At 43.5% G+C, this 12,500-nt stretch overlaps 1 protein-coding gene across 1 annotated transcript in view; it reads right to left on the minus strand.

Annotated features, from left to right (window-relative positions):
- cacna1ab (calcium channel, voltage-dependent, P/Q type, alpha 1A subunit, b) overlaps positions 1–12,500 on the minus strand; it is a 178,784-nt gene that overhangs the window by 12,343 nt on the left and 153,941 nt on the right. Inside the window, 3 exon segments of the mRNA XM_055158395.1 lie at positions 5,954–6,058; positions 10,217–10,352; positions 11,073–11,182. Of these exon segments, the coding sequence (XP_055014370.1) occupies positions 5,954–6,058; positions 10,217–10,352; positions 11,073–11,182 (351 nt within the window).

Below are 12,500 nucleotides of genomic sequence, written 5' to 3' on the forward strand. Positions count from 1 at the left end.
AAGTGACGTGTCTAGAAATAATTCAGCGACCGACGCGTCTTCAGTCTTTAGACCCTTCGTCTGCTTCGGTCGCGCCATCGTAGGAGGAGATCTCCAAGAATCACCTCAGTTTGTCTTCGCTCCTTTTCCCCGTCTCTTCTTCTTCTTTCAGCGACCTCAAAAAACGGACTTTCTTTTGCAGCGAACCGGTCGTGGATTCTCGTCCGACGTCGCGACAAACTTTGTGCGAACCGTGAGGAAGCGACAGTTTGAAAAAGCCTCTAAGAACCGCCGCATAAACCACGTGATCCCCGCGCGCCGACGAGTCAGTTGACACTAGAAACGAAGGGAGTTTGATTGACGACCTAACAGCCAATAGAAAATGAGGTAGTCTCGTTTTCTATTGGCTGATGTTTATCTGGCCTCAACACGTCCACGGTTGATCGATTTTCATTCTTTTTTTTTTTAAGTCATCATAATTACAAAGCTGCTGCGTCTCTGTAATGGTATTTTAATTTTTCATTGACAATTTGAAACAAAAACAAAATCTTCCGTACAACCTTTAAGCAACAAAACCGCCTCTTTACACTCAAAACTGACTAAAACTCAGTTCATATTTGACTTGACCACTTTAAGCAAACGGTTAACATGCAAAGAAGCTCATGACGGAGACGTGACGACATGAACGACACACTGAGGTCACAGGCAGCAGGCAGAGGGTAAAAAGAGACCAGAGGTTTCACCAGAGCAAAGAAAAAAGGACAAAATATGAAGTAAAGTTCATGTCTGTGAGGAAACGGCACTTTCTGGGACTCAGTGTTTTGCTTCATTGATTTCAGCACAGTTTCTTTTGGCCCTGGTGTCCTGTTCAGACTTGAAGCTCTGACGTTTTTCAGGTTCATTTTCAAAATTCTAAACTGGGACACACTCGGGTCGGGCTGGTGGAAAATAAAATAGTATAAAAAGAGGAACATTGTCCTTTCTCGACTCACTTGTGTCAGTTTGTGGTTACACCCTTATCATCAGAAGGCCCTTTAATCAGAAAGTTCTCTAGTCAGAAGGCCCTTTAATCAGAAAGTTCTCTAGTCAGAAGGCCCTTAATCAGAAAAAGGCCCTTTAATCAGAAAGTTCTCTAGTCAGAAGCCCTTTAATCAGAAAGTTCTCTAGTCAGAAGGCCCTTTAATCAGAAAGTTCTCTAGTCAGAAGGCCCTTTAATCAGAAAGTTCTCTAGTCAGAAGGCCCTTTAATCAGAAAGTTCTCTAGTCAGAAGGCCCTTTAATCAGAAAGTTCTCTAGTCAGAAGGCCCTTTAATCAGAAAGTTCTTTAGTCAGAAGGCCCTTTAATCAGAAAGTTCTCTAGTCAGAAGGCCCTTTAATCAGAAAGTTCTCTAGTCAGAAGGCCCTTTAATCAGAAAGTTCTCTAGTCAGAAGGCCCTTTAATCAGAAAGTTCTCTAGTCAGAAGGCCCTTTAATCAGAAAGTTCTCTAGTCAGAAGGCCCTTTAATCAGAAAATCATTCCCTCTTCTATTGGTTTGTCAGCAACATTTCTCTTGAACAATTGAATGTATATTTGATGAAAACAACAGGGAATAATCCCTGGATCAGGGAAGAATGAGTAAACTTTTGGATGTTTACCAATTAAAAATGGCTGCAACATCAACATTTTTAGAGATATTGACGGGAAAACACATAATCATGTATAATAACTTGAGCTAAGGCCAGCATGACTTCATTTGTTGGTTTACAAACCCACCAATGCTTATTAAAAGAAAAAGATTTAAAATAAAATTGAAATGAAGGTTGTAGAGCTCGAATTACTGAACATTTTGCAAGTTGTTGCCTGAAAATCAGACAATTATTAACCCTGTTCCACTTAAGACGACATTTCCACCCAAATCATTATTTCCTCAAACATTTTTGCTGCATTTTAAGGGTTTAATATATGTATTACTTTTAATATTTAAAACTTGTAATACAATTTAATTTGTAACAATTTGTAACACGACCTGAACATGGATTTTCTTCTTCTGATGATAAGGTTGACCTCCTCTGTTTGTATTTGGGGGAATTCTGTCGGTGCAGTTTTCCCTTATGCTAATTTTCAACCACGGTTTTCTGTATTTGAACTAAACTAATGACACAAAATCAGTGGTTTTGTATAAATCTGCTGGGACAGGGGACGCAGGACTGTGAGATTCACTTCTGCACGTCTCTGGTTTAGTGTTTCTTTATGTGATGCTTTGGGTTTGGCTCATGTTGCGCTGGAAATATCTTTTCTTTTTTTTTATTTTTTTATCTTAAACACGAGTCCTGTGCACTGAAAAACAGAAAACAGCCGTCGCTCACGTGCGCTGGATTTGTTTTGATGCAAAGATTTAGTAAACATCTCTGGTCCAAGATGATTTAAGGAGATGATTTAATTCAATCTGCTCCAAACTGCACTGTGGTCGTTATAACCTCTGGGCTCTGTTTACGCAGAAGAGACACACCAAGGAGGAGGATGAGGAGAAGGTCTGGAGGAGGATGAGGAGAAGGTCTGGAGGAGGATGAGGAGAGGTCTGGAGGAGGATGAGGAGAAGGTCTGGAGGAGGATGAGGGGAAGGTCTGGAGGAGGATGAGGAGAAGGTCTGGAGGAGAAGGTCTGGAGGAGAAGATCTGGAGGAGGAGGTCTGAGGAGAAGATCTGGAGGAGGGCCGGAGGGCAGGAGGAGCCGGGTTCTTAACTTAATAATGTTTCGATTTCCTGTAAATGTTCTTCTGTCTAAACACTGAACATGCAGAAGTCAGAGTGAGAATGAAGAAAAGAACAAGTGAACGTGTAATGCCTCTTCGTTCGTTTGCATCCGGTGAAAGTTCATAGAAACAGAATTCAGTATTTTTACTTGGGTCTGACCGAAATATTGTTTGGTCGATATTATCGGCCGATATGGACACTTGGAGACATATGGACTATCGGCCTAAATGTTGCAGATCTGGTCTGATAGTTCACGTGGGCAGCAGTGTTATAACGTTTTTACAACCTCTTCACCCTGTGTCATATTTTGATGAACTTTTTCTAGTAATGAAAAGAATTGACCTACAGTTGGTCATATTTTAAAAAAAAAAAGTCTCCCCGGACTCAAAATGAAGTTTTGGTAAAACCTCCCAACCAGAATAAAACTGTTAGAAGGTTCATATCTGTTCAGTCATAAAATAACCAAAGACAATTTTCTCTTTAATAACACAAACAAAACTCATGATCAGGGTAAAGATCATATCAAGTAGGAAACTAAAAGTCCAAACATGATGATTGTCAGTGTTGTTTGCAACGACGAATCGAATGGTTTATAAAGTGAAAGCAAGAATAGAAAGTGAAACTCCAGTTTATGATGATGCAGAACAACTTATTATTGATCCTTTTTCAGTCAGATTGACTGTTTCACATTTCATATCATCGACTGTAATGTGGATTTAATATTTTTTTGTGTCGGGGAGACTTTTTTATTAAAAGAGTTTTGAAAATGGAGTTTGGTTTCTTCAATTATACCAAAAAGTTCATCCAATCATGACGCAGGACTTTGATTTTGGAAAAAAAAGTTCAAAAAGTTATAACCCTAGTGGGCAGGTTACACCTCATGATAAAGCTTAGACTGTCTATAATGTCCATTTAATCCAATTTAATCCAATTTACAGACAGATAAATGTCCTCACATGTGGCGATGCATCAGTTACTCCACATTTATCTGTGGAGTCATTTGTCTGTGACGCCGTACAGTCCCTGAACACACCTCCAGAGTCTCGTGGGTTTGTTTACACCTGTGCAACCTGAGACTGCACTGAGGCGCTGGCTTTTAATGCTCTTAACTTAAATAAAGTTTAAGTCTGTAAAAAGCTGAACACTATTACATACAGACTTAATAAAAGTGTAAAAATCCTCACACGTTTGGTAAATGTGATTATATTTAGAGTAAATCTTTCCAGGATGCAGACAGAGGCAGATCACTTCACCCTCTCGTCTCCAGAGCCGTTTAAGGTCTGAGGGTTCAGAGTTTAGAGGGAGGAGGGTCTTTATGGAGGTGAAGACTGTGGGTCCGGTTGCAGTGAGAATTTTAAGGTGTGGGTCCGGTTGCAGTGAGGATTTTAAGGTGTGGGTCCGGTTGCAGTGAGGATTTTAAGGTGTGGGTCCGGTTGCAGTGAGGGTTTTAAGGTGACGGTCCAGTTGCAGTGAGGGTTTTAGGTGTGGGTCCAGTTGCAGTGAGGGTTTTAAGTGTGGTCCGGTGCAGTGAGGGTTCGGTTGCAGTGAGGTTTTAGGGTGTGGTGGTGTGGGTCCGGTTGCAGTGTTTTAAGGTGTGGGTCCGGTTGCAGTGAGAGTTTTAAGGTGTGGGTCCGGTTGCAGTGAGGATTTTAAGGTGTGGGTCCGGTTGCAGTGAGGGTTTTAAGGTGACGGTCCAGTTGCAGTGAGGGTTTTAGGGTGTGGGTCCAGTTGCAGTGAGGGTTTTAAGGTGTGGGTCCAGTTGCAGTGAGAGTTTTAAGGTGACGGTCCGGTTGCAGTGAGGGTTTTAGGGTGTGGGTCTGGTTGCAGTGAGGGTTTTAGGGTGTGGGTCCGGTTGCAGTGAGGGTTTTAAGGTGTGGGTCCGGTTGCAGTGAGAGTTTTAAGGGTGTGGGTCCGGTTGCAGTGAGGGTTTTAGGGTGTGGGTCCAGTCAAATGAAGCTCACCGAGGCCTGTTGCTAAACGTTCGGGTGAAAGAAGGCGCCTGATTGGTCTGTTATTAATGTTTATGTCTTGATTTACGGACAAAAAGTGAAATAAAAACCCCAGGATCATGTAGAGCGAGTTCAAACCATTTTAAAGTCAGAATAATGAGCCTGGCAGCAGCAGTTACACAGAAAAGTACATTGGAGCCAGAGTCGATGGAGCAGGAAGCGCGGCCATGCTGGTCACTTTGTGTTTGGAAGGCGGCGGTTTGTGGGTTAGCTCTGTCCATTTATATAAACACTCTATGGTTGTGTTATGGTGGGGAAGGGTGCGGTTGTGCGAAGGTGCGATCGTACAGGGGAGGGTGCGGTTGTATAGACTAAGATTCGGTTGTACAGGTTAAGGTGCGGTTATATGGGGGAGGGTGTGTTTGAATGGAGTAAGTTGTGGTTGTTCGGGGTAAGGTCCTGGCTCCACTGCAGCGTCAACATTTACCTCACGAAACCACAGCCGCGCATCAACGCAAAGACGACTCCACCTGAAGCTGCAGCAGGACGAACACGCGCAGCACTGACTCTGTGTTTGTCAGTGTAAAGTCGATCAAACTGGACTGAGGCGTTTAGTCGCTTGTATCAGGTCCACAGTGAAACTAACAGAACACACTTGTATTTACCTTCTGTACAGACTCACCGCGGCAAACACCACGATTTCAAAAGGACATTTTAAACTCTTATGAAGAGTCTTTGTGGAGCTGGGCTCTTTCACACGACACAGATCTGCCCCAGGAGCTCGATGTGCTGATGGTAAATGCACAAATACAACCAAAGATTCATGTTCTTGTGGATTTTGACAGGGACACGCGCCTGCACTCACGTAGAGACTCAAAAAATAGAATGGATCCTATTTTCTGAAATCTACACGCAGGACGAGCTGTTCTGTACGAGCGTCTAGAGCGAACAGTGCAGCCGCCCTCACTCACTTTCTATGATTCTAAAAGTAACGCCTCCGAAAGTTGCAGTTTTTACGCTCGCCTAGGGTGAAACACACATGCAGTGGAGCCAGGTCCTAATAGGGTGCGGTTGTATGGGGTCAGGTGTTTGTTTGCTGGAGGGTGCGGTTGTACAGGGGAAGGTGAGGTTGCGAAGGGAAAAGGTGCAGTTGCAATAGTTCGGCTGAGATGGGGGTGGGTGAGGTTGCGATGGAGAAAGGTGCGGTTGCGATGGGTGCAAAGGGTGTGGGCGCAATGGGACGGTTGCGATAGGGGTGGGTTGCGATGGGTGCGGTTGCGATGGGGTGCTCACTTGGTTGTCTGCGGACAGGCGGGGCAGTGACACCGTGCGCCCGTGCACGTCCATGTGAAAAGGCTCTGAGTCCGACAACCGGCCCATCTCCCTCATCTCTACTGTCTGTAAAACAAACGGCGCTCTCATGTGGCAGCGACAGGAACAGCACCAGGAGCTTATGCAGAACGTGCACCTGCATAAACTCACCGTCCTGTCGGAGCTCGTGGGTTTGGGAAAAGCTCTGAGCAACTTCCCAAACCCACAGATTAGTAAAGATGACACAATGTGAGAGTTTAGTGTTTAGTTTTCTGTGAGAAGAAGAATTTTACAATGATCATGATTATAAAGAAAGAATGATTTAAGGTTCAGGTTCATGTTCACTTTGAGCAGGTGTGTCCAAACTGGAGCTCTGGAGCCATCAGTGTCTCTCCACCAAGGGATTTTGGAATTATACCACTGTGCAGAATTACAAACATTTGGTTAATTACCGCATTTTTCGAAGTATAAGTCACACTTTTTTTCATGGTTTGGGTGTTTCCTGTGAATTATTCTCCGGTGTGACTTATATATTAAAATGTTCAGACTAACAGCCACGAGAGGCTCTAGTCTTGTGTTTTTCAGTTTCGTGTGCATGTCTCCTGCAGAAAAAGCCTCTGTCCTGCTACAAGTCATGAAATATTCAGCCGAAAATGATAATCGAGCAGCAGAAGGAAAGTTTGGATTAAGCAAGAAAGTTGTGAGGGACCAGGGGAAAGTGGGAACGGAGAACACAGCTTCACGGGAACCGGGAGGATGCGCCATGAAACTTTCCTGAAGTCACTGGATGACAAAGCATACGCCTCGTGAACAGTCCCCAAGGATCCGTACGCCGCGCGAACAGTCCCTCCTTCTGCGAGCTGCGCCACTAAACCAGAACTAAACCAAGTCTAAAACCAGGTCCAAAACAGGATTTAGCCAGGACTTAACCTTGCCACCGGATCGCCCACCACGCCTCCTCCCATACGCAGCCCAATTCCTTTCGCTTCTCCGTGTTTGATAGAGTTTCAGAAAGCAAAGGTTCCCATCTACGGGACTTGCGGGCCGGAGTGGGACAAAATATCACAGATGCGGGCGGGAGCAGGACTGAAATTTACAATTGTTTGCAGGAACGGGATTTTCAGATCTCTCGCCTGGACTCCAAAGTTGCGTGGAGTTGCTCAGAAGTGACACTGAGGATGAAGAATTCAATGGATTCAATGGATTTAGTGATTTGGAGTTCTGTTTATGCAATAGATATTTGAATAATTGTTATTATGTGACATGAACATATTAAGGCCTGTTCAGCCTGTTGTTCTTTATTCTATTGTTATTATATTTATATAACTTGCCTTTCAAGATAAAATGTAGGAGAAAATTCAGTTTGTCGATTGGACTGAATTTTCTCCTACATGGGATTCTACCTGGACGACCGAGGGATTCTTCACACATTCAAGATAAAATGTCAGTTCCTGGTCCCTGATTTTATAAAATAAATTTCCTCCAAAAAGTGTGACTTATATGTGTTTTTTTTTTTTTCAGAATCTATGACCAAAAATCTACAACAATACCAATTTTCATCTTCCTCGCTCTATTTTCTATGAAGTTCTGGTCTCTCAAACATGATTATAAATTAAGGCTTCCGAGAAAGTAAACACGGCCCCAAAATTTCAATGGGCCAAAACTCAGGAATGCCTGAAGGGACTGAGCTAAAATTTGAGATTCTTTCATTTGGTGACTTTAGAAAAAATTTCAGCCAAATCTCAGACGGCTCATAAGGGAGGGCGGCTGATTTCATACAGACTGACCCAATTACACGTAAAAAAATAACACTACAGTTTTGAAGTCACTTGCCCAACAGAGTCAGAGTCCGACTGGGTGGATTTCAAACTGGTTTTCGTTGTAGAATCTGGCAACCCAAAGTTTGTTTTTGTTTTCTCGTTAATATTAAGTTTGTGTTTGTTTCCTTTAAAAATTGAAATCAGTTTTTAGTTTTAAAATTCTTCGTCTAAACTCACAATAATCATGATTCATTGTAAAGTTGCTTCATACGACATCATCGTGTGAAAAAACATAATTTATGCAACGAGTGCTGTTGCATAAATTGACTGTTACTGGAGCGTTTGGATTAGTTCTTGGATTTGGGCAAACTCTGTAAACAGAATCAACTTTGAGTCGCTTCACTTTGGCTCCAAACGAGAAAAAGTTTAAACCAACAGAGCGTCATTTCTTTGGACTCTGAGTTCGCCCAAACACGGAGCAGAGATTAGAGATGAGAACAGAGAGAGGAGGTTTAGTAACGACACAGAAGATCGACAAACTGGTTCAAGAGAATTTCCTGCTGTCATAAAAACTTGAATCTAATGAAATAAAATAATTATATTGATCTAATCAGAGCGGAAGATACACATTTTCTTTTCCATGATCTAAAAACCCGCTCCACAACAAATCTGCTGCTCAAAAAACACACAAAAACACACAAAAGTATCAACTGTCTTCAAATCAAAAAAGAAATTGTACTAGATTTAAAAATTATAATAATAATAATAAATAAAATTGGAGGTTCAAAAGAGCAAACTGTTTGAGAATGACTGAGAGATACAGACTTTTGTAAATAAAGAAAAGACAGATAAACGACAGAGGCCTGACGCAGCAGCAGCCGCACGATCAGTTTCACAAAGAGGAACATTTCAGTGGAAGCAGCACGTTTAAAAAAAAACAAAAAACACATCGAGTGAAACAAGCAGAGCTCAAAGGATCATCTCTATCATCTCTGAGGAAACGTTTACACTCGTCTGTGTCACAGTCACACCCAGAGTCCTGATACTGGAGCTCAGGTCATTTTCATTCCTAACTGTGAAATCTGCAGTTGTGCGTTAGTGACTTGTGTTGTGTTACCTGTGTGTCGTGTTACCTGTGTGGTGTTACCTGTGTGTGTCGTGTTACCTGTGTGTGTTGTGTTACCTGTGTCGTGTTACCTGTGTGTGTCGTGTTACCTGTGTGTGTCGTGTTACCTGTGTGTCGTGTTACCTGTGTGTCATGTTACCTGTGTGTGTCGTGTGTTACCTGTGTGTGTCGTGTTACCTGTGTGTCGTGTTACCTGTGTGTGTGTTACCTGTGTGTGTCGTGTTACCTGTGTGTGTTGTGTTACCTGTGTGTCGTGTGTTACCTGTGTGTCGTGTGTTACCTGTGTGTCGTGTTACCTATGTGTGTCATGTTACATGTGTGTTGTGTTACCTGTGTGTGTGTTACCTGTGTGTGTCGTGTTACCTGTGTGTGTTGTGTTACCTGTGTGTGTGTGTTACCTGTGTGTGTTGTGTTACCTGTGTGTGTCGTGTTACCTGTGTGTGTCGTGTTACCTGTGTGTGTGTGTTACCTGTGTGTCGTGTGTTACCTGTGTGTGTCGTGTTACTGTGTGTCGTGTGTGTGTTACCTGTGTGTGTTACCTGTGTGTGTGTGTTATGTGTGTGTCTGTTATGTGTGTTCTGTGTGTGTGTGTGTTACCTGTGTGTGTTGTGTTACCTGTGTGTCGTGTTACTGTGTGTGTCGTGTTACCTGTGTGTGTACCTGTGTGTGTGTACCTGTGTGTGTTACGTGTGTGTGTGTGTGTGTGTTACCTGTGTGTGTTGTGTTACCTGTGTGTGTGTGTTACCTGTGCGTGTGTTACCTGTGTGTTACCTGTGTGTGTGTTACCTGTGTGTGTGTTGCGTGTGTGTGTGTTACCTGTTGTGTGTTGTGTTACTGTGTGTGTGTGTCTGTGTGTGTTACCTGTGTGTGTGTGTGTGTACCGTGTACCTGTGTGTGTGTTACCTGTGTGTCGTGTTACCTGTGTGTGTTTGTTACCTGTGTGTGTTGTGTTACCTGTGTGTGTCGTGTTACCTGTGTGTGTTGTGTTACCTGTGTGTGTTGTGTTACCTGTGTGTGTCGTGTTACATGTGTGTTGTGTTACCTGTGTGTGTTGTGTTACCTGTGTGTGTTGTGTTACCTGTGTGTGTTGTGTTACCTGTGTGTGTTGTGTTACCTGTGTGTGTGTGTGTGTGTGTGTTCTGTGTGTGTGTTACCTGTGTGTGTGTTGTGTTACCTGTGTGTGTGTGTGTGTTGTGTTACCTGTGTGTGTTGTGTTACCTGTGTGTGTGTGTTACCTGTGTGTGTGTGTTACCTGTGTGTGTTGTGTTACCTGTGTGTGTGTGTTACCTGTGTGTGTCGTGTTACCTGTGTGTGTCGTGTTACCTGTGTGTGTCGTGTTACCTGTGTGTGTTGTGTTACCTGTGGGTTGTGCCTGTTGTCCTGGAGGTCGTCGGGGTAACTTCTCTCCGGGCTCCAGTTCCCCGTTTTCTGGAACATTTGCTGGGCTTTGGCCGTCATCCACGAGGGGCTCTCCGTCATACCGCCCTCTGGTGGTCTGAGGCAGTAACACATCCAGTCATTACACACAAAACTCAACAACATCAACACGTGGAAATGCTCAAGGGGCCGGAGTGTGTGTAATGTGTGTGTTATATGTTTTAGAAGTGTATGTAACACTCACACGGTGTTGAGGTAGTTTTACTCGAGTACATGTGTAATACTGTACTTTACTCACATGGTGTTGAGGTAGTTTTACTCGAGTACATGTGTGATAATGTACTTTACTCACATGGTGTTGAGGTAGTTTTACTCGAGTACATGTGTAATAATGTACTTTACTCACACGGTGTTGAGGTGGTTTTACTCGAGTACATGTGTAATACTGTACTTTACTCACATGGTGTTGAGGTGGTTTTACTCGAGTACATGTGTAATACTGTACTTTACTCACATGGTGTTGAGGTAGTTTTACTCGAGTACATGTGTAATAATGTACTTTACTCACATGGTGTTGAGGTGGTTTTACTCGAGTACATGTGTAATACTGTACTTTACTCACATGGTGTTGAGGTGGTTTTACTCGAGTACATGTGTAATACTGTACTTTACTCACATGGTGTTGAGGTGGTTTTACTCGAGTACATGGGTGATAATGTACTTTACTCACATGGTGTTGAGGTGGTTTTACTCGAGTACATGTGTGATAATGTACTTTACTCACATGGTGTTGAGGTGGTTTTACTCGAGTACATGTGTAATACTGTACTTTACTCACATGGTGTTGAGGTGGTCCGGCTGCAGGCCCGGGCCCCCGTTGGGCCCCTGACCCTCTCTCCCTCCTTCACTCGGAGGCTCCATGCGTTCAAACATTAAGGGCGGTCGGTTCTGTGGCAGAAACAGCTCCAGTCACACACAGAGACAGACGCAGTCACAGCAGACGCCCACAGGGGGCGCCAGAACAACCACCGGGCTTTAGTCTGCACAAGGGTGAAGTCCAGAGGAACACTGATCTGAGATCTGCTGTCAACAAAAGTGTCTGAGAGTCCACAGATTACAGAGCTGTGAGGACCTCTCCTCCAAAAGAGTCAAATACACACTCATGTGTCCACAGGGGGCGCTAGAGGGCAGCTCCAGAGGAACACTCTGTACACACAGTGTTTCTCTCAGAGTCCTACTGAAGTATTTACAGACACTTTTACTCAGGTTTGTGTTTGTGTTGATAAAAACAGCAGATTTCAGATCAGTGTCAAACACAGACTTGGACCTTGGGTTTAAAGAAACGACACGTTTCATAAAAATCAACGACAGATTCACCACACGGACGACAAGAAACATCCAGAACATCCAGAGCACCTCAGACACGTCTCACACACACCAACCATCATGCACAAGGAACATTCTGGAACTTTTAACAGTCCAATATGAAACAGCAGTGTGTGTGTGTGTGTGTGTGTGTGTGTGTGTGTGTGTGTGTGTGTGTGTGTGTGTGTAATAATGTAACGCCCTGTGGACAGTTAGAACATTATTACCATGTGATCTTCATCATGAGACAGTCACAACAATCCACCGACACACAACCACACACACACACACAACCACACGCACACAGATACACACAACACACACACACAGATACACACACACACACACACACACACACACACACACACACACACACACACACACACACACACACACACAGATACACACACAGATACACACACAGATACACACACAGATGCCCCACAGTGGAGCTGGAGTTAGGACCAAGAGAAGACTGAACTCTGACCTTTGGCTGGAGAATAAACAGGAAACAAAAACAGAGAACACACAAAGCAATGAGCCCAAAGCAGAACAGAGCGCACAATGAACACACAGCAGCCACCAAAAAACAACAACAAAAAACATCTTTAAAGAAAACCACAGACACAGCAGAGGACGGCAAAAACAACAGAAGGCTGAACATTTCGAGTTGTTGTCGGCGTCACAGCAAAACTCCGCTCTGGTGTCTGCGAGTCAGGAAAAGTGCTTAAAAACTCATGGTGGTGAATTATGAGGACGCTCTGAACGCACCGAGTGAGTGAGGAAAATCTGTGTGTCATTCGTTCATTCGTTTTTCAATATAAAACCAAAAATAAGAAAACGAAAAAACAACAGTTTTCTTCATTATTTGTCTCCAAAACCAAAATGAAAAAACAGATAA

Source organism: Boleophthalmus pectinirostris, unplaced genomic scaffold (assembly GCF_026225935.1).
Source record: "Boleophthalmus pectinirostris isolate CB_2022bp ecotype Guang Dong unplaced genomic scaffold, ASM2622593v1 HiC_scaffold_22, whole genome shotgun sequence".
NCBI lineage: Eukaryota > Metazoa > Chordata > Actinopteri > Gobiiformes > Gobiidae > Boleophthalmus > Boleophthalmus pectinirostris.